This window comes from Branchiostoma lanceolatum, chromosome 7 (assembly GCF_035083965.1).
Source record: "Branchiostoma lanceolatum isolate klBraLanc5 chromosome 7, klBraLanc5.hap2, whole genome shotgun sequence".
NCBI lineage: Eukaryota > Metazoa > Chordata > Leptocardii > Amphioxiformes > Branchiostomatidae > Branchiostoma > Branchiostoma lanceolatum.
Window position 1 is genome coordinate 21931850 of NC_089728.1, and position 22980 is coordinate 21954829.

General features: G+C 41.1%; 2 protein-coding genes across 2 annotated transcripts; both read left to right on the forward strand.

Moving 5' to 3' along the window:
- Positions 1–544: 544 nt before the first annotated feature.
- On the forward strand, positions 545–9852 carry LOC136438725 (integrin beta-like protein B). Its single transcript, XM_066433637.1, has 9 exons — positions 545–576; positions 917–1049; positions 1149–1393; positions 2284–2427; positions 4184–4322; positions 5410–5575; positions 7964–8102; positions 8971–9132; positions 9744–9852. The coding sequence occupies exons 1-9, from the start codon at positions 545–547 to the stop codon at positions 9850–9852; spliced, it is 1269 nt and encodes a 422-aa protein (XP_066289734.1).
- A 1089-nt stretch (positions 9853–10941) lies between these two features.
- On the forward strand, positions 10942–13401 carry LOC136438164 (alpha-N-acetylgalactosamine-specific lectin-like). The gene is made up of 3 exons (XM_066432890.1): positions 10942–11193; positions 11648–11828; positions 12242–13401. The coding sequence occupies exons 1-3, from the start codon at positions 10989–10991 to the stop codon at positions 12483–12485; spliced, it is 630 nt and encodes a 209-aa protein (XP_066288987.1). The 5' UTR covers positions 10942–10988; the 3' UTR covers positions 12486–13401.
- Positions 13402–22980: the final 9579 nt, after the last annotated feature.

The window sequence follows — 22980 nt, forward strand, 5'->3', positions numbered from 1 at the left end:
TCTCTGCGACCTTAAATTTAACAGAGCACTCAACGAATTAGTAAGTAAGTAAAAAAAAAAATCTTTCTGCGCTTTCTGTTTTTGTTGTCTTTTCAGCCATACCTTTACCCTACATGATATTCCAATTATGAAATCAAGGATTCGATTTAGGTCGCATCGAGAGCGTCGTCGACTGGAATGGGGGCCTGACTAGAATACTATACTAATAGTTTATTGGTCAGAAATTACCCTTGCAATGGCAGCCAGTGCAGAATTGCTGCAGGGTTTACAATCACATAATACACAACAGATACATATTTTGTTCCACACTTGCACTTTGTGGAACTGTCGCAAGGGTCTGGGCGGCTGCCATTCGGCGCCAGCTAGTGACCTCAATACGACCTTCCCCAACCAAAGTCAGGTACCCATTCACACCTTGGTGGAGTGAGGAAATTAAAGTCGTGTAAAGTGCCTCTTCCAAGGGCAAAACATCGGGGCATAGCAGTGGTTTCGAACCCGGGACCTCTCGGTTCTGGGCAAAACACCCTACCTATTGCGCCACACGATGCCGAAAGCGAAAGTCACAGTCTCTCTGCAGCAAGGTTAGGTTCAGCATCCGGTGGCGCGCTTACAAGCTATACACATTAATTGCAGTAATGAAATCTCGGGAGTATTTCAGAAATTACTGTCATCACAAAGAGGTTTCGCTCGGTCTAAAGGCAGGTCAAAACGAATTTCAAAATGTCTCTTAAACTCGGTCACACATTTTGGACGTTTCAGTGACTTTGCTCCCCCAAACATAATGCACCCCAAACCAAGGTCGGCGCTGTGTTGGGACGTGGGAGTAGCCCTCAAGCCATCCTATTCTAGCTCCAGTTCGCGATCCCACCGCGAGACATCAAGTACAATACGCTGAAAAATCCACTACTTTTTCCAGAAGAACATCTGAAGAGCAGAAGAACATCATGAGATGTGCTCTGCTGGTCCTGCTGCTGGCAGTACTGGCGGCGGGAAGCCATTTCCGCGGAGTAACCATCTCCTGGAGCTCGGACAAAAACACGCCCGGTCTGGTGAGGGGTTCTTTAATTTTGTTTCAATTTTCCTCTAGAGTCATCTCTGAGATTGCCCTGCTAGTACATCATAGATTGACAAGAATTCTATATTTTCAGGTGAATTTCGCCTTCAGGATCGCCTGGAGGTTGACGTCAGGGAACAACGGATGTACTCAGCAAAGGATAACAGATGGAATTCTTCACGGAAGCACTCTTTCTACCGATAATTGGTCCACCGACGAAGACGGCGACCTCTCAACTACTCAGTACTACTGCACTGACTTCAGCGTAGACGAGAACTGGGCGACTGGTGGGAACACCTTCAGCTATACGTTTAACGACAACAGGATTCGGGAAGTGTAGTAAGTAGCGAAGGCAGACGCGGTATTTCAGTTCAAAAAGTACACGTCGTTATAGGTATATTTTGTCACGTTGTGACAGCTCAATCACTGTAATACATAATAGTCACCCTCCGGTGTCAAATGCAAATGCCGCGAAACCAAAGCTCAAATATATATTTATCCTATTTTGGCCGAGTTGCTGTAAGCAAATAAGGCTCTGAAGCTCGCTGAATCATAGATATTTTCTTCCAGTCATCTTGACCGTATGAAGACGTAATCTGCTTCCATATATGTGTCAGGTGATTGAGTTAAGTAAGTCCTAAACTCCAGAAGGGGGAGTTATTTTCCAATAGATAATAATTTTAGAAAGTAAAAATGAATACTTATTACAGTATACGATAAAGTATCCACTAGTCCCGTGTGCATCAAAAAGTATTCTAGTATTCTACTAAATCCCCCAGGTGATCCTCTATTTTCTAATTAATTGAATTAAACAACCTCAGCCAATGCCTGAATACAATGTCAGGTACATGTACAATGCCTGGCAAAAGTTTGGTTACACAAAGAATGTCAGGGGGGGTAAGAAAAATTTGTCTTCTTATGTGTTCCTTTATATCTTATTAACAACTGGCCTTCTTATTGTGCTTAACTCCCCTCATTCATGCCAAAAATATTCACGGTGAAGGAAGTGAGTATACGTATAGGGAATACATGGGTAGGGTCTGCACGGGTTTAGTAAGTTACATATTATTTTACAAAACACACCTTGTGAAATTTACCACAAGCGGAATTCTGTAAAAAGTCGGCTGGTTATGTATTCATTGATACATAGTCTATTGGAAAATAACACTCCCTTCTAGAGTTTAGGACTCCTTTAAAGCGAACGATTCTAGGATATTTTTCTGTTACAGCTATGCGGATTGCTGCTGGATCAGTGTGAATGAACACGGGGGATCGGGAGACTGGTATGCCCGGACTCTGGTTGACCTACGGCCCAGGAGTGACACCGGCGAGCCGAATTCTTCCCCAATCACCGCAAGTGCTCCAGTTGTGAGGTAAGAAGAGGCTGGAATATTCTATCTATCTAGCAGTATGCATTTTGGGGGAAATCCTCCGCAAAGGCAGCACAGCTTTTCATCTCAAAATGATGAAGAAAACCGACAAGCCAACTAATCAACCAATGAGCTATCAGCCAACCAAGCAACTGACTAACCAACCAACCCACCCACCCACCCAACCACCCAACCAACCAACCAACCAACCAACCAACCAACCCAACCAACCAACCAACCAACAAACCAACCAACCAACGAACCAACCCAACAAACCAACCTATACCAACCAACCAACCAACCAACCAACCAACCAAACTAACTGACCAACGAACCAACGAACCAAAGAACCAAATAAACAAACAAACAAATAAACAACCAATCTACCTAGCCTCCGTCGCTAACTTCTTCCGGCTGTTTTCTTTTTCAAGTTACAGTTTTATTACCTTCGCCGAGACATTTATGCAGAGGGTAGCGTTTGTATGTGTGTGTGTAATTGACCAGCATAACTCAAGAAGGCTTGGATGGATTGTATTGATATTTGGTAGGTTGGTAGGTCTTGGTGAGACATAGAAGTGATTAGATTTTGGGTCGCCTAGCGGCTTGTTCATGATGGTACTACAGCAGAACTTCCTGTTTTGATATCTCGTGTTCTGGACATGCTATGGAACTGATTTTTGAGTGGTAGATAGCACATTGGACAGAGAATTAGTGCTATAGATTTGGGCCCCCTAACAGCTTTTTTGGAACTGCAGAAGCAGGTTTTGCTTCATACTTTGAAAGGGAATAACTCAAGAAGGGCTAGATGGATGGTCATGAATTTTGGTAAGTAGATAGCTTGAGGGATGATGGACATGATTAGATACTTATTATGCAAATCAGTATCTTATTAACATAATTAATGAGGAAACTTTATATATCCGCCGAATTCCATGATAGGACTCTCAAACATGTGGCATATGTAACTGAGGAAGAGAGAAATATTGATAAATATTAACTATGCAAATGAACGCTTCATTTGCATAATTAATGAGAAAATACTATAACTCAAGATTGGCTTGATGGATGGTCATAATTTGTAATGTCTAGATAGCTTACGTTATGCTTTTTATGATTAGACGATGATTAGATAATCAGATTCTAATTTGCATAATTAATGAGACAATTTTAAAAAACCCAATGTGTTTCATGATATGACAACATTCGAATATGTGACATTCGTAACTGAGAAAGAGAGGAATGTTGATAGAAAATATGCAAATGTAGACCTAATCTGCCTAATTAATGTGATAATATACATACAGGTAAATAACGGCAACTTCATATTTGTGGCATTTGGAAGTTATATGAACGTGAACAACGTTGAATCAAATTATGCTGATATAGCCTCATTTGCATAATTGGTGATAGATGTTAGCATAACCTTTGTCAAGCTCATACTTTGGACAATTTCTGTTATTTGGGTGAAGACGATCAACTGGTATAATTTGTAATTGATAAGAAACACTCCTAATACATCAGTCATAAAGATTAAAATCAGTTGGCGAAGGTATGAGGTCGTGGAACTCTAGTTATTACATGTTTTTCTTATTGCTGGCCGAAAAGAGGTCTGCTTACCTTGTGATGACTTATAATAAATACTTTTCCACAGTTTGTGTGCCACGACGCTCATCAATCATCAGTTGCCACTTGTGTTGATATTTCAATCACCCGATTCTCCAATGCAAGAAACAATGCTCTAAAGCTGTTCTTTCCACAGGATTGTACAGGAGTGCGACACCGTAATTCGTATCCCAGTGGAGGACCCAGACGGAGATGCGGTGCGGTGCAGGTGGGGTAATGGCACTGCTGAATGCGGAGAGGTGTGTGGTGCCCTTCCGAATGTAACACTGGACGAGGTAGGTAGTAAAAACTTTAAAACCCTATCCAGACTGGGGGGGGGGGGGCTAAAAGTGCCCGCGCCAACTTTGACATCGTATAACTGCCGAACGGCATACGCTAGGACTACCAAACTTGGTGACTTTTCCTAAAATTTAGTTGGCAACAATATTATAATAATTGTATAAGTTTATCATTTTTTGTGTTGCCATGGCAACGGGTTTCTGAAAGGCATTTTATGCAAAAATCGCTGATTTTTTTAAAACAATGATATTTCTTAGGTTTTCTTGCTCAACCACACTAGTTTTCCAACATGTATATCATCATATGTAATTAGATGTAACTTTCATGATTTAATATTCATAATTTATGCTAATTTGATGACGTAATCGGTCAAAATCCAAGATGGCGGACCATTACACTATTTTAGGTATCAACAGGCTTTTTTGCCTTCAAAATCGTCACTACGTGGCATTTTCTTTACCAGAAACATTTAGATTAACGTTTTTAGTCTATTTCAAGTGTTTTTTGGGGTCATAAGTGGAAAAAAAGGATTTTTGAAAATTTCAAAATGGCCGATCCAAGATGGCGGATCTCAAAGGGTCGCTAACAACACGTGACGTCAATTTATGACGTCATTTTGACGTTAACGTAGTTAAGATTCACGTAATATGTCTTGGTATACCTTAAAATCAACAATACATACTATTTTGTTTTAGTAAATTTAGATATTACGGGAATTCCCTATTTAGCCAATAAAATCACCTCAATGACGTCATAATTACGTCATATTACGTCAAAACGTCACCAAAATTCTGTGAATTATAAAACTTTACATGAACAGCACTCCCTGCAAATTTGGGAAGGATACATCATACCGTTCAGAAGTTATGACAGGGGGGCCGAATGAGCCCCCCCCCCCCCCCCCCCCCAGTCCCAGATATCCCAAAAAAGCCCAGTCTGGATAGGGCATTTTACAAATTGGAGACAGTTGAAAGGCTTATATTTCAAACACTTTTACATACTTGCGGCAACATTTAATAATAAGCAATGAATTTTGGTAAGCTAGCTTTTCTTAACTATATCCACCTCCTCATTTGCGCACAGGGAACGTGCACCCTGCATTACAACGCTGCCGGAGGGATGGCAACAGGCTGGTGGGCCGTCGCTCTCGTTCTGGAGGATTTCTCGCGCAGCCCGTCCTGTTCTTCTCCTCCTTTTCCCCCCGAGTGTGGTCCCTTCACCCAGATACCACTCCAGTTCTTAGCTTTTGGTATGTAGATTCCCTTACAATCATTTTCGACAGCCATTTCTAGTTTATAGAGTTCCAAAAATAAGCTAAATAAGCAAATGCGCACTCAGAACTGTGAAATAACAATTCTGGCAGGTGTTCCACAAGGTGGACTGTTGTATCCACTGTTGTTTGTGATCTGTATGAACTCACTAGATGCTTGTTTACCATTGTCTGTTTTGCCTGTTAAATATGCCGATGACCTCACCAACACTGAACTACTGATGGGGTCACTACCTGGTCAGACCCAGAGAGCGCTGGATTCTGTTGCTGAATCAGGGGTGGAGGGTTTTCACTGTCAGCGAATGCGAAAAAACAAACAAAAGATATGATTATTAGTGCTAGAAAAAAGGAGAATGTCCCCACCCCACCCCATCCTTCAATAGAAGGCCACCCGATTGAACGTGTCACAACATTCAAACTTCTAGGTGTATTCATTTCGTATGATCTGACTTGGGACGCTGATGTCCAGTATATGCTCACTAAAACTCGCCCAAGACTGTATTATTTAACTGTAGCTAAGAAGGCTGGTTTGTCTACAGATGTGCTTACACGCATTTATCTAGTATTCATACGTCCCTTACTTGAATATGCCAGCCCGGTTTGGGGAGGCCTGCCCAAACGCCTATCAAACCTGCTCGAAAGTGTACAAAAACGATGTTGTAAGATTATAGATATCCCCGTAGAGTCTCTGCCTTCTCTGTCTTCAAGGGACCAAGCCATCTTCCGCACACTACAAAACATCCTAAAGGATCCTCACAACCCTCTGCTTGATTTTGTGTCCAAACCGTCGCAGATCAACTACAATCTGCGTTGGGCTCGTGAGCAGGTCCTCCCCACACTAAGTGAAACTAAGCGACATGAATTATCTTTCATGCCGCGGGCACTGAAGTTGCTGTCCATGAAGAATCCCTAGATGTCGTAAGCTTCTATTCTATTATGTATAGATTTTATATTGATTGCTAGCTTTGTTGCTTTTAAACTCTAATGTTTACTGTTCCTAGTAAGAGCGTTTAAAGTGTAGTTTCAACCTATTTCATGTGACTTGTACATTTATTACATGCAAGTTGTTACCAATTAAACTGAAACTGAAATTGATAACTCGATGTCACTGAATACAACTGTTAAACAAGAGTCTTAGGACCCAAAATCTCCATGAAACTTTTTTTTTGTATTAAACCAGTTCCCCCCATTCTATATCGCTCAATGGTATGACCCCCGGCCACCTGCAGCTGTCGGGGGCTCAGGTTCCACAGTGACCCACTTTCGCTATCAACACTAACAGCTGTTAGAAGTGCCACAATGGCCAACACTGCAAATATAGATTTTCCCATTACTTAGGCAAATTAAGTCCAATTTGCATAATTTGCACTTCATTGTATACATCCCTCTCTAAGCTACCTGCCAAGTAAATAACATGAAAATCTGTCGCTCCTTTCTTCAGTTATTCTCCTTTGAAGATTTTGACAAATACGCCATTACAGTTCCAGTGACAATTACCAGAGAACCCAAAATCGACCTTGACCTTTCTCCTCCCCACACCTACCCACATAACAAATATCATTACAATTCATCTACACGTTCTATAGTTATGTTGATTTTACGCATCCGGTGACACATACATACACACACGGTGACACATTCATACACACACGCGCACACACACGCAAACGCACTAACTTTGCGTGATTTGCACTTCAGTGTGTACATCTCTGTCCAACCTACCTGCGTATCAAATAACATGAAAATCTGTTGTTCCTTTCTTCAGTTATTCCCCTTTAGAACATTTTTACAAATAGGCCATTGCAGTTCCAGGGACACAAACCAGGGGGCCCCAAATCGACCTTGACCATTCTCCTCCCAGCGCATACCCACATACCAAATATCATTACAATCCATCTACACGTTCTACAGTTATGCTGACTTTAAGCATCCGACGACACACATGCAAACGATTTACCTCCTTACTTATGCAAATTCGGTCTCATTTGCATAGTTTGCACTTAAGTGTGTACAACTTGGTTTAGCCTACCTGTGTACCAAAGAACATGACGATCTGTCGATCCACTCTTCAGTTCTTCTACATTGAAGATTTTAACAAATACGCCATTGCAGTTCCAGTCACAAATGCCAGGGGGCCCAACATCGACCTTGGCCTTCCTCCTCTTAACACCCACCCACATACCAAAAATCATTACAATCCATGTACAGGTTCTACAGTTATGGTGACTTTAAGCGTCCGGTGACACATACATACACACAAACACCAAACGCAAGCAAAACAGTATCTCCATGAAAAAGCCTTTTTTCATGGAGATAATTAGACTAGACTTTTATATTGTTAGTCAGATTCTTTTTTTTTCTAATCAGTGGAATCCTCCTCTACACCCTGCGATCAACGACCCGAGCTTGTTGGCCAGACACCCGAGGACCAGGGTTGTATCGGCATTCCCACCGGCGACACGTACACTGCCGTTATTGAGGCGGAGGCCGGGGGCAGCGGAGTAACGTAAGAAATTTTCAAGCGATTTAGTCGGTGCTTATGTCTGATATCATTAGCAGGTGACATAACAACCTTAAAGTGTTTATGCGACCAAGATACAACATTTTCTTATTACTGTAATAGGAATAGTATCATTAAAGGAATATAAATGTTTAAAACAAATATACACCCTTCTGATGTTGTTTTACATTGAACCATCAGAAACTATACTTCAAGCTTGTGATTTTTCTCTGATCTTCCCACCAGGTAATTACATTAATCAGTGACTTTACTCTCCCGATGGCGTCACAATGAACACGGCAGCCGGTTCGGAACCATGCACCCCGGCTTGTGAAAAACATTATTTGATGAGTAAACAGTGCTTAATTATCTTGATTACATTTAATTAAAAGACATTATAATATTTAGTTTTTTTTGCTTCTCAAAAGAACGTTCTTTCCGAGGCGCAGTGCATAGTTCCAAACCGGCTGCCATCTTCATTGTGACGTCATCGGGAGAGTAAAATCACTGATTAATGTAATTACCTGGTGGAAAGAATCAAAAGCTGGCAGTATGATATTTTGATGGTTCGATGTTCAAACATACGAAGGGTGTATATTTTGTGCAAATGTCCATGTCATTAAACAATATTATCATGGTTTATGTAATTTATGACTTTTTTTATTTTAATGTCATTGGTGTCTTATACACTTTAACAAAAGACGGAACGATATGAAAGTTAAGCATTAAGGAAGCTGGCTCCCTGAAGATAGGATTACTTCAAACTACTCCTGGACTTGTTTCAGATTTTTGTAATCTGCTGTTTTTGACGTGCGCATATTTGGAAAAAAATAGGTTTGCGCAAGTGAATAAACCATTTTTTTTCTGCCTGAAGGATCGATGAAATACTGACGACTTCGCCCATCGGTCTGATGAAGTCCAGCCTGACTGTCGATCCCAACAACCCCCAGCGTGCCTCCATCACCGCTACATGGACACCAACGGCCCAACAAGCCGGACAGCACGTCTTCTGCTTCCGTGCTAAGGACTCTAACGGGTGCGAACTTAACTGCTTGTATAACAATTGTCACTGCTAATTATGGAAAAGTGAAGCAAACAAAAAGGCTGTTAACACCCCAGGAGGAAATCAGGGTGAGAAAGGAGGACCTGGGTAGGCATGCAAATTGTTCCTGTGTGAATTGAGGGGTGAGTCAAAGTCACACCTCATCCCTGTCCTGCATACTGCGGCACAAGGATAAGCAAGGTAGTAAAACATGGTGAAAACTTCCTTTGACACAAGAGGTCAGAACAATATTAATTGCCATACATGCTATATTTCAAGGTCAAATCAAGGATTGGTCATCGACAAATATGTGTACCCTAAATTCATATTGTCTCTGGTGTAAATATTTACTTTGCTAGTGCATAATTGGGGAAACATTTGAAAGCCCAAGTGATCACCTCTAGCGAGTAATAGACGATAAACAAGGACAACAATAACAAGGTAAACTCACTGCAGCTGAGTTTAAAAAAAATTCCATCCAGATAGCTTCTTGATGGATTCATGAGAAGGTCCTGTTTGCGCTTCTTCTGCAAGTTCTGGCGCGGGTGGCTCTTCTTCACTCGCCATTTTTACTACCTTGAAGTGTCATTACATACAATTATCAGAATTCCGGGAAGTTACGAGAACTTCCCGAGCATGCCACGAGAATTCGGAATTCAAGATCGGTCCCTCGGATATGGCATCGACCGTTCAGAGTGGCAACGGCCGTTCTGAGAGATGGCAACGACCGTTTACGAGGGTATTGAGATGTGTTAGGCGACAACAAGACATTTAGCCATGTTGTTCCATCCTGTTCCTGTGTCTGACGGTACTGGTATTCGTAAGATAAATGCAGTGTTTTCCCATGTCATTTAAGCACCTGAATCATTTAATTTACCTTGGTAATGACCATTGTTTTTGTCGCCTTTATATTCCAAAGATTCGAGTCCGACCAACGATGTTTGACACTTTTAGCAGGAGGTCAGTATCTTTAACACCAAATGGTCATTTTTTGTAATCAACACTGTGCGTCATCACAAGGTTATTTTTTAGCCTCTACCAGGTTCTAGACGTGGCTGGAAACAGTAGAAATCGGCCACATAGACCGATACCATACCATAGGAGTTGGTCAGCCGATAAATACAGCTTGTCAAGTCCTGACCACGTCTAACGCCTGGCCAACTCCTCTGGTATGTTATCTGTCAATTTGGCGGATTTCTACTCTTTCCAGCCACGCCTAGAGCCTATTAGAAGCTAAGTCATTCTTTACCTTACGACACATTGGCACAGTTGCCATACCGAAATATACATGTACAGCTGGCAACTCATCACTGATATTTCGTCGACAATTAGTTTTCTGAAGTGTGCAATGAGAAATTAACAACTATATTAAACTTTGGTATTTCAACAGAGGCTCCTCCTGTCGCCATGTTGGAAACACGTGCTCCAACTCAACAAGTCCGCTTCGATCAGGAGATGACATGGTCATTGACTTTTGATATTGAGGTATTGCTTTCCCATTATTGTGTGTATATTATCAATCTACATAATGTGTAATCTGAATACACTGGTATATATCTGAAGTACCTGTACCTCGGGGAGTACTGGTGATGAATTAGTAGATCTCGTGTGGCGGTGTTGGGGTACCCGGCGGTAATATAATAGAGATCTCGACAGTTGATGTTACCTCGTCAGGCACATGTACATGTAAGTCGTATACGCGACAGGCTTTGGACTTCACAATTATTTTTTTTTGTAACCACAATCAACCTTTTGAACTACCAATTCTTAGATGACTTAACTACCTGACTCTTTTACAGCCCGAACTGCCATCGACACCCAGGTTCATCCGGTTCTTTGACGATACAGACATGGAGGTCCACAACATCGACACCAGCAGTTCATCTGATGTCCAACTCTCGGGCAACACCCTCAGCTTCACGACAGCTCCGAACGTGTTCAGCGAAGGCGACCACTACATCCTGATGGACGCCGGGGTAGTGGTGAGTCCGTCCAACTGTGCAGCCGGCACTTCCTTTGTCGGCATCAGCGACAGCAGTACCTGGACATTCACTGGTAGGTTTTCTTCTCAGTGATCATGACAGTATATACAAATTGTCAGACGGTGATGACCGAATAAACATTGAATATTTGAGGCCTAGCACGGCAGCTTTTCACGCTCGCTATCCGTGTTATCTACAGTAGATACAGCCTCGTGCGAAATCAACCTGTACATAATCAGTAAAATTCTAAGCAAAACGAAGACAGCTAAATGGTCATAAGGCGCACAAAGTCCGATCTTTAAGCACACTTAAATCATGACTATACAGTCGACAGAACTTTGTGGTTTGTGAAAAAAATGGAACCAACAGACAGGAAATCGAATTTTCAATAATATAAATTAATCTACACACAAAACCTTCGTTTTGATTTTTATCTGAGACACGTAAGTAGGAACGTGCGGACACAGATCTTTACTATCTGAATCATCTATAGCGATACTTAGAGTTACTTCAACCGTGTTTTGCAGCGGCGTGCCCTGTAGGCTACGCGGACGACTATGGATTTGGGAGGTGCCTGTACGTCCACAAACAACGTACCATTAAGTACCCCGATGCTAGGGAGTACTGCCGGAACATAGATGGGCGAATCTTTCAGTTGGACAACGCGGCAGATGTGATCAGGATGAAAACCATCTTGGAACGTGCCAGGTAACTCATCACGTTCTATACGAGGCAAATAGACAGTGATGTATCTGAGCAGTCACCAAAAAGGCAATTCGCTACTTGCGCAAACTTATTGTTAAGGAGGGTAAGGATCGTCAACTGTCAGCCTTTGATAACTATTGAAAAGTGTTTTGAAAAACTATTTCAAGACTTCTGTAATAGCTGTACCAAAACGAAAGCATAAAAGGAATATTGCCTTCCAATACACCCTACAACATATTTCTGTACAGCTTCTCTATGTACCATACAGTAGGATTCTAATGTATCTTTTCCTAGTCACAATCAAACACAAATAAACAACCGACTAGTGATTATTTCTTGATTTAAGATACACATATTTTATTGTATGATAACACTATAAACACATCCGCGGTTCTAATACTTCTACCCAAATCTAGGAACGAGACGAACCTGTATTTCGGCATGTGGGTCGGCCTGACTGATGAAACAACCGAAGGGACCTTCATTTGGGAAGACGGCACCCCATTTGCCAGCGGAGATTTCTCGGACTGGGCCCCGCAGCCATACGACAATAACAGTAAAAGACGCGACTGCGTGCTAATGAAGCCAAAGTTCGACTGGCAGTGGGTGGTACGAAACTGCGGGAGGGCAAAAAACCTCTTCGTTTGCGAGCCAAACTAGAAAAAATATTTTCTACATATTTTTCTTGGTGCACAGCCATATCTCTTTTCTACAAACTAACATATGTCTGCTGTCATTATCAAGGCAAAATAAACTTGTCCTATTGTGATTTCTTTTTACATTGCCCTGATAAAAACAGTCTGTTGAAACGTCAGTATAGAAGAAAAACATGGTTGTATGCTTAAGAAAGATAAGTTGAATTGATTTACCAACCGAATTAAACTATTTAGGGTGGCAAACAAATCTGTTCATCTACTTCCCTTTTTGGAGACAAAACATATAAAGCATTAGGCAACAAAAGATCAATTAAATCCATCTTGAAGCATTTCAACTTTTTACGCAACTACTTATGCCCTGGGAAGCCACTCTGAATCAGTTTATTAAACGTTTTCTATGATTTCTGTTTTCGAACATACATTTCGGAAACAATACTTGGCTTCTGCAGGTCTGAGACAAACCGATTACAAATATAACAGAAGATTCTTATTTTTTTATGCTTTTAAATGCTTTTACGTTAACGTTCCTAGCCTCCGATGCAGACTCCTCCCGGCTGTTTTCTTTTACAAGTTATTTTTTATACTATTACATTTTTTTCTTATTGCTGGCCGGCAATAAGAGAAAATGTAATAGTTTAAATAGTTTTGAATAGCAAACATCTATTATATTGTTATGTTGTAGTTAATAAAGAGAGTTTTTTTTATTCTTACGTTAGGGATATATACGGAAACTGCGGCAAAATAACCATACTTGGTATTTAGAATTCGTTTTACGTCTTTTGCTATCAAGTCCTTTTGACGATGACTGTATCAACAGTCCAAAATGCGTCCTGCCTAGCCAATCTGTTGTAGTTAACAAATAGTTTAAGACCGCTACGATTAAGAGAAATGTATAGGATATAAAAGACGAACTTTGTACTTTTCAACTTTGCAGTATATAATTTGCTGTTTATTATCATTACCCTCAGGTGTTATTCCATACATACATTGTACGTCACTTCACACACACACACACACACACACACACACACACACACACACACATACATACATACTTGCGTACACAGACACACATACAACACACACGCACACACACACACACACATATATATATATATATTCAGTAAGCTGAACTATTAACCACAGTATACTTTGTATATGCATGATGTGGTGGGCAATAAAAAGTGAGGTCACAAAAAAATTTGGTGTTGTCTTTTTTCTCTGGAACATTGATTTTCTCCGTCAATGAAGTTTACGTATTTGCTACTAAATTTCTTGTATTAGATTAATTAGACTTAGATTGTTTGCTGGTGAGCAGTAGAAATGACGGATGTTCTGAATAGATTCCTCCTCTCTGGAATTTGTGAACAGGTCTTTTCATTATTGAGAAGGTCTTGGGCAAGGAATATAACAGAAGTGAGGCATAAGAAATGTGTTTGTGAGGCGGAGGCACCTCTTCTCTGCACCGCAATTTGTTTTTTATTAACATCATGTTTTTTATGATTTGATATGATGTATACGTGAATTTTCACGATTGTTTAAACTGGGACAGGTCGTTCCCTGGGAACATCCATAAACAATAAACTAATGTAGATACTCCCTGCTGTCCTCTGCCAGGACTTTGAAAGCTGAATTCACCCCTAGACCACATAAACTAATTAAGAGCCATGGGGAGTCCAGTCATGTCTACAGCCAGAAAACAAAGGCCTTGCATCACCACACAAATCAGAAAGATATTTGCATATTACTGACCGTTTTAGTTTGAAAAATGGTATGGAGTTATTTTCCACTAGTTTTAGAAAAACGTTGTCAAACCATGTAAAATGACCCAGAAAGTTACAGCAAGGCTAAATATTGCATACAGTAATTTCCTCAAGTTTAATTTTGACGTCAAAGATCAACTGATTCAAAGCGTTGAACAGATTTTCCATTATTTTGAATTCAATGCAGTCTTGCTCTGTACTTGCCTGAGTTACAGATCTAGAAATGTCAATATCATTGATAAAAGCTAGTCGGTGTCTTATTCTCATATAAGAACTGCTGTCATCAATCTGCAAGACCAGAATTACTGCTACAGTCACCATCAGACTAGTACTATGTTTCCCTACAAGGCTGTTTCCCTATAAGGCTGTTTTCCTACCAGGCTGGGCTTTACTTTATATTCTGCCTGTTTAGAGAAAGCAGACTTAGTCAATTTTTATGTGAAAAACTAAAACTTGTATCTATTGTTTATGCATTCTAACGTGTACTAAAGAGTAACTACTTGGTATTCTACTGTGTCTAAGCCCAGCCCCAGCACCCATGTGCACGGCATGCCAGTCAGTGGTGGACTGAGCCCAGACAGTTTACACTAGCCGAATGTATTGGGTGGTTTTATAGTGGAACCTCCCTCTTTAAGTTTAACCTTTCATAATTCATTTGAGGTGTAGGGTATATAGCGTATCTTTAGCTAGGATGCCAGCTAGCTTAGCTTTTGTCCAAAATGCCACAATATGGTATAACCGTCTTACATCGTATTGTGCTTACTTATGTTTCCCCCCTTTATACAATGTACACCTAAATGATACAGACACAGTTATGTTTCTAGTGAGTTTGGACAAATCTTCGTGCATTTGTACGATTACAAAGAAGCACGAAGAAGTCGAATTCACTTCGATTATAATCCTTGAAATAAAGTTTTAACGGGTTTGTTCGATGCAATGCCACGTTTACCACTTTTAGGAATTTAACTTAGTTGATGGAAGATGAAGATGATTATGCTGGAAGATAGTGGTTAACATGGGTTTTTTGAAGGCTTGCAGGTTGTCTACCGGAGGAAAACAGTTGTCGAGAGAGTTCCATAGTTTTATTTTATTCAAATTGCTACAGGCAATATATGACCACCCAGGCAACAGTGGCTGATTTTGGGCGTCTGACACAGCACATACAATCACAATATTGAAAACTACGCATATATACAAATAAGGTCACTAACGTACACAATGATTTGATAATGATGATAATAATAATAATAGTAATAATGATAATAATAAAAAAATGACAAGGAGGGTAGAGGTTTGAGAGGTCAGAGGTCAAGGTTAACAATACTAAAGTAATTAAGATTTGAAGTAAGTTGACATAGTTCCATAGTTTGATTGTCCATGGAGAGAAGCTGTTGCTGTAGAATAGCTTTGAGACTTGTAACTGAACAGTGTAACGGTGTGAGCTAGAGGGAAACCTAGTGTCATGCTGAAGAGCTCTCAATTGAGGGGAAAGTTTTGTTTGATAATCGGATCGATCGCGATGAAAGTATCAATAGAAAAGAAACAGGAAAGCAACGCTTCGACCGTGAGATAGAGTTTGATGGCATCTGATAGCCAATGGCCTTACAAATTCTCATTTGAATGCGGGCTAATAGTTGGAGACAGTCATTTGAGGCTCCTGCCCAGAGAAGAGAGCAATATTCCATTCAGGGACGGATGGTGGATTTTGGAAAAATATCTGAAAAAATCCACCATCCTTCCCTCTATTGGATATTCAAAAATATGGTGTCAGGAGGTAGTTACTTGCTCGGAGAAGCGAGCCTACTTTCATTGCTGTAGATTTGGCGTTAGATTCTTTAAAACTTTCTCAGAAGAAGTCTTTGGTGAGGGTAATACCCAGGAGGCGGAGGGAGGGATTTCCTTGTAACGAAGGAATGGTTCCCGGTATCTATTTACGGAAAGGATGTTCGTCTTTAAGGAGATGAATGTGACTAGTCATTTATCACGCCATTCCACAACAGAACGAAGATCACCAACTTGGTAATGTATACATGTATCGATAAACTACTATTGTGCTTTGACAAATACTGAATCCAATTGTTATATTTTGTACAATAAAGATCTTCATTCATTCATTCATTCATTCATTAAAAAATTAAAAGCCATCAGGGCCTTTTATTCATTTCCTATTGATTTTAATCAATGATCACACCACGTCTATACAAGACTTACTACTGTCTTCCTTGCATTGCATATCGATTCTCAATCGATCTCTGTTCAATGTGTCAACTATCATGTAGAAAAAAAACATGTACAGGCAAGTTGTGTGTAGCAAAGGATTCAATTGCAACGACGCATAATAAGCTAAAGCTTATCGCTGAAGTGACCTTGGATTATTGTACAAAGGTCATAGATGACTCACAGTAGCATGGATGCCGACCATTGTCCGCTTTCAAGGCTGGCATCCCGGTTAACTCAAATTGCGTGTACACTGCGTATTCAATCAATTAGGACCTGTTGATCTTAACCAATCGTGATAATCAATGTGTAGGTTATGAATCAAACATACAGTTTGAAGCTTTGGAAGCATGATTTGAGTCAACGAAAGTTGCCCCTAAGTTATTTTGCTCTCCTGCAAACGAAGAAACCTAGCAAAAACTAAACAACAGAGAGAAATGACTCTACCAGAGAAAAAAGACAACAATGAAATTTTTGTGACCTCACTTTTTATTCCCCACCATATCAAGCATCACATGATTACTAGTGAATCTTACTAACTTATTATACATGTGTGTGTGTACGTTTTTTAGTGTTTGCATGTGTCTTAGTGTGTGTTATTGTGTGTTTACTATAATGCTGCTTTATAGCCATATTGCCATTATGTAACATTTCGAATTTGCTCACTTGGTAAGAAGTGTATATATGAATGAAAATCCCTTAAATGTACCGGAAGTCGGTTATCTGATGCATACAGGTAAAAACATCGAAATTTCCTCAAGTTGACATAAAGTCGTGTGATTTTTAAGTACACCATTTTGATTTTTACACCAATCAATTTGGCCAGCCGTCGTCAAACAGAAGGACATACTAGTAAGAGATGGAAACATCAAGATGTATCCCAAATACCAACAATGACTGACTTACTGTAGCTATTGTAATATATCTCACCTACATGTATGACTGAAAAACTCACAATATAACTATACACCGAAATGTTTGTAACTATGCGTGACCTTCCAAAGACTAAAACAAAAAATCGATAAAGAATGATATTAATACTTATAGTTTTGAATAAGATAGTAAACAGTAAATGTACGTAATAAATTTGTAAGGGACACATTTTTCATAACGTCATGCCGGCAATTATAGTAAAAGAATGGCATTCCAGACTAAAATTTGATTATCGATAGCAGACAGCAAAATATACAGGGGAGATTGAAAGCATAGATGACATTGTGTAACAAAAAATTGAAGAGCCTCGGTTAAATGTGTAATTAGTTTTCAAGCTAAAATTTATGGAACAGTGTTTTTTCCCATTCTTCATGGTCTTCTCGCAACTTCAGACGTGTCTCCTTACGTTTAAAAACAAGCTATTAAGAAATTTCACTAGTTTGATTAATATTGTTGTTGCCATGGTAAGTAGCGACTAATAGCAAAAAGAAGTTCAACAGTTTCCAGGTGGATATACAAAATACGGTGTGTCAAAACGGAAAGAACAGAATCCAAATCTAAAGGGGAAGATCCAATTTATTCCCTTTTCTTCGTCTTAAATTTCGAAATCTTAAGATGCAAACATGTTTAAGGTGAAGATGTTGAATATTTTGAAATAGGATTTGCAGACAACAGTAATTTCCAAAAGGACTCCAAACTGTCTTAGATCTTTGGCATCAGGGCGGCTAAAAGCCTCGTTTCCACCAGCGCGGCTAAAACCTCCCTATCCTCCGCGCGCCTGAAAGCCTTATTTGCACCCGCTACCCTCAGCGTGGCTTAAAGCCTCACTACCCTCAGCGTGGCTAAAAGCCTCACTACCCTCAGCGTGGCTAAAAGCCTCGCTACCCTCAGCGCGGCTATAAGCCTCGCTACTCTCAGCGCGGCTTAAAGCCTCACTACCCTCAGCGTGGCTAAAAGCCTCGCTACCCTCAGCGCGGCTAAAAGCCTCGCTACTCTCAGCGCGACTATAAGCCTAGCTACCCTCAGCGCGGCTAAAATTCTCGCTACCCTCAGCGCGACTAAAAGACTCGCTACCATACGCGCGGCTAAAAGCCTCGTCAACTTCAGTGAGGTTAAAATCCTCCCTCCCCCCAGCACAGCTAAAAGTCTCGTTACCCTCAGCACGGCTGAAAGCCTCGTCATTAAAAGGTCGGCAAAAAGCTCGGCGACCAACAGCGCGAGTAAAAGCCTCTCTACCCCTAACGGCGGAAAGTCTCAAGACACAAAGGGAAGTTTAGGAACAGAACTTTGCTAGTTTGGCTCGCAGAGGAAGAGGTTTTTAACCCTCATGCAGCTTCGCACTACCCATTGCCAGTTGAATTTTCGTTTCATCTGCACACAGTCGCGCCTTTTACTGTTATGGTCATATGGCTGCGGGGCCCAGTCCGAGAAATCTCCGCTGTCCAGTGGAGTGCCGTCTTCCCAAGCGAAGGTCCCTTCGGTTGTTTCGTCAGTCAGTCCAACCCACATGCCCAAGTTGGTCCTAGAAATAGACGAGAATGAAAATAAAAACTTACAGTATGAACTGAGAAAAAGAAAAAGAAGATATGTGCACTGACATGTTTTGGTAGCAAATCCTATGTGCTTTTTAAATTCAGTACAGGCTATAGCTCTAACGTGTATGAAAGATGAAATGATAATAATGAAAATAGTAAAATGATCAAAAAGCAAAGCAAAAGCTGAAAGCCAACTTCTTCGTAAGTCTATCCAGGTATTGCTATTTTTGGCGACGCCTCAGGGGCAGTGCCAATTGGAATTTCACAGTCAGAATGTCACGAGATGCGGTTTATCGGGTATAAAGCGTAATGTGTTACCCGACACGTTCCAAGATGGTCTTCGTCCTGTTCACATCTGCCGCGTTGTCTAACTGAAAGATTCTTCCGCCTCTGGCCTGGCAGTGAGTCTTAGCCATGTAGTAGGTCAGGGGACGTTTGAGGACACGCAGACACTTCCCAAATCCATAGTCCTCTCCATAGCCTACAGGACACGCCCCTGCAAAACGTGGTTGGAGCAATGCTAAGTAACATTGGCAAAAAAGCTGTGTACTAAGATCATCTTTTACCTTACGTTCCTGCTTACGTGGTTCAAATCAAATCTAAACTAGAGTTCCACGAACACATTATCTTCGCCAAATGATCAAGGCTTATTATGGAGAGTGATCAATATTTACATGCTTATTACCCCCTGCAAATTTGATCATACAGCATACTGTTTGGAAGTTATGATAGGTGGGATGAGTCCAGTCTAGATAGGGTTAAAAATCATTTGGTGTACAGGACTAGTAACGTTATATATGTCTAGTGTGCTGATATAGTTATAATTGGTCATGAAAAAATATTGAAAGTGATGATGAAATGGTGCAGTCAATATATATGAATAGAATAAATCTTTATTCCATATCATCCACATTTTGAAAGACATAGTAGTATGTGACTTTTTCATACCTAGCAGTGGTGCAGTTTTGGTGCAGTGAACTCTCCAAGCAGAGGGGTGTGTCCGGCTGGTTTTTGACGTGTTTTTAGGTGTTTTTGTCAGGCTCTCTATTTTGTCCCCTTTTCGTTATGCCGCCAACCGTGTGTTGGACAAAAATGCATAAACTGAACACGTTAAAGACCAACCGGACCCACACCTCTGCTTGGAGAGTAGTGAGTGTCCCATCTGTTTATTTATATGCCCCATCTGTTTATCTATACTTTTAGGTAAGGCCTGAGCTGTTTCGAAGAACACTGTCACATGTACCATTATGAGTTGCAGTGGATTTAAAAACTTTCCTTACTAGTTATACAAATAAGCTCCTGGTTTGCATAATAAGTCATTGATTATGTAAAGCACCATCTGAGCTCTCTACATACCGAACATCACGACGATCTGTCGACCCCTTCTCAAGTTATTCATGTCCGAAGGTCAAAACAAAAACAGCCACTGCAGTTCCAAACAAGACGCTAAGGGGCAGTACCGACGGAAAATACCAGGGAAACCATTTTTGAACTTGACCTCCGTTCCCACAACCGCTAGACACCTACCAAAAATCATGAAGATCCATCAACGTTTCCGTCACTTTTTTGCCTACATACAAACACACAAAAATTAAAAGTCCGCTGCAGTACTGTTGAAAAACGCAAGGTAAACCATTTTCGAACTTGACCTTCCTTTGCACAACTACTACACACCTACCGAAAATCATAAAGATTCATCGAAGCTTTCTTGAGTTATGCTCTTGACATACATACAGACCCACCCAACATGTCTCAACCGAAAACATAATCTTCTCCGAGTACTAGTACTCGGCAAAGATAATCAATCTTAAACCATATTACATACAGTACAGAGATATCAATTGCCGCCGGTAGTGCCATTCTTAAAGGTCTTGTAAGTAAGTGCAGTTCGTTGTTTCAGTGAGAGGGTGTTCCATAACTGAGCCCCATAATGCTGTAGATTGCTGCGGTATGATGTTACTCTAGCTGATGTAAAGTGAAGTAGGTGGGGGTCGTAATCCCGAATCCGTTTGGCTCTTAGCGTAGGCGAAGACTTCCATCGAAAGAGTTCTGCCATGTACATTGGCGCCCTTCCGTACTGACTTGAAAACTGTACCAAGCGAGATTGTTTCTATCCGCTTGCTCGACGGCTCCAGTCCTACCTCAGCCAGCCAGACTTCCACTGGGACATGATCTTGGAGTGAGTTTCCTGTGATTAGCCTTGCAGCTCTGTTTAACAATCTGTCCAGTTGCAAGACTAGTGTTTTGTTGCCCTGTAGTAAACTGGGTAGCAAGGCTGTGGCGTAGTAGTCCTGATGAGACAATAACAGTGTCTGGCACATAGTTTGAAGTATGTCCGTTGAGACATAGGCTCTGGCACGTCCCATGGCACCGAGACCACCAAGGATTTTTGCGGTGATTTTCTCAACATGTGCAATCCACCGGAGTGACGGATCGAGAGATCAAGTGATGCCCAAGTACGTGAACGAACTGACTTGTTCATAAACATTCACGCCATCTGTTATGTTGACTGATCCCCCAGCATATCTCAGTTTCTGTGGAAGTCCAAATAACATTGATTTTGTCTTGTCCGGGTGTAGCTTATTTTCATTCAACCAATCAACTACCCTCCTGACATCGATAGATAGTGCCTCCTCACAACCCTTCACGGTGCCAGCTGAGAAGTACAGGACTGTGTCGTCAGCATAATGTGGATACTACAGTTTTCAATAACATTGGGTAAGTCATTGACGTACAAACAGAATGATAAAGGACCCAACACACTTCTCTGAGGTACCCCGCAGTTGACCCGTGATTTTGAGGAATATTGACTTTGTGTTTCTGGACGCGGTCTGCAAGGTATGACGCGAACCAATTTGTCACATCACTGTCGAAGCCCAGCTTCTCGAGTTTACCTAGGAGGATGTCATGATTAACTGTATCGAAGGCCTTCCTTAAGTCCAGAAAGAGAGCAACAGTGACCTAACTACAGTTGAACACAGACTTGATATCCTCAACAATGTTCTGCACAGCAGTCGCTGTGCTATGATGTCTCCGAAACCCGACTTGGTGATGAGTAGTGAGGATGTCGTGCCTGGTCAGGAACCGTGATACTTGATTTCCAACGAGTTTTTAGATGCGGAAGTGTTGTCAGGTCGCACTAAGGACTGGACTTGGCTTTTTGATTTAGTCTTCCCAGTAAAAGTGTTTGTTCATAATCTTACACATGAGAGACCGATCTCCCTTAGCTTCTGACACAGCTTCTCCTCCCTAATCATAGAAGTTGTCTGGTTCCTTAGGGATCTGTATATTTCCCAGTCCTTCACATCCTTGGTTTTAATGGCTTTGCACCAGGCTGCGTCCCGACGTCCCATCATGTTTTACACCCTGTCCGTCAGCCACGGGGCAGTATGGCTGTTTTCCCTCACTGTCTTCTTGCGAAGTGGAGCGTGCTCTTCAGCAACACTCAGGCATCGGTGACATCAATGCAGTCAAGCACTGTATCCCATCTAACTGACTTCAAACTGTCGATGAAGGACTGTTTTATGTACTGCTTGTAAGACCTGTATTCACACCGGCGACTTTCACCGGCCTCCAGCTTTAGCACATGTTAGAATAAGGTTGTGATCACACACACACAGACGCACGCATGAAGGCTCCTGAAAACATTTCTTTCATGCGAAGGTAGGCCTACAGATAAAAATAGTATATAAGAGGGTATTTGCTTACTATACCTCCTTGCCATTATTCAGGTCATTTGGCCCTATTTGACCAAATGGCAGAAGAAAAAGGACAAAAAGGACGAAAAACAATTTGGAGTGAAATACAAGAAGTATCTGCGAATACAAACAATACAAATTACCGGTGCTACAATGCAACTAAAACTGACTGGACTCAGAGTTGTAAGATACAACTCATTGTAAATAAAACACTCTAACAGTATTAATTTTTCCTTAAAGATTAATGTAGAAATGTTCTTACGAGTGCAGGTGACTCCGTCCCCACTGTAACCGTCGTTACAGGCACAGTTGAACCCACCGTCTGTGTTCGTACAGGTTGCTTGATCGTGGCA

What these genes read in the sequence shown, in the direction of transcription:
- LOC136438725 (XM_066433637.1), top strand. Translation starts at nt 545, where the DNA reads ATGCCGAAAGCGAAAGTCACAGTCTCTCTGCA. An exon ending in ACAAAAACACGCCCGGTCTG is followed by an intron (nt 1,050 to 1,148) that starts GTGAGGGGTTCT and finishes CTATATTTTCAG; the next exon opens with GTGAATTTCGCCTTCAGGAT. An exon ending in GCCGGGGGCAGCGGAGTAAC is followed by an intron (nt 8,103 to 8,970) that starts GTAAGAAATTTT and finishes TTCTGCCTGAAG; the next exon opens with GATCGATGAAATACTGACGA.
- LOC136438164 (XM_066432890.1), top strand. Translation starts at nt 10,989, where the DNA reads ATGGAGGTCCACAACATCGACACCAGCAGTTCATCTGATGTCCAACTC. An exon ending in CAGTACCTGGACATTCACTG is followed by an intron (nt 11,194 to 11,647) that starts GTAGGTTTTCTT and finishes CGTGTTTTGCAG; the next exon opens with CGGCGTGCCCTGTAGGCTAC. An exon ending in ACCATCTTGGAACGTGCCAG is followed by an intron (nt 11,829 to 12,241) that starts GTAACTCATCAC and finishes ACCCAAATCTAG; the next exon opens with GAACGAGACGAACCTGTATT.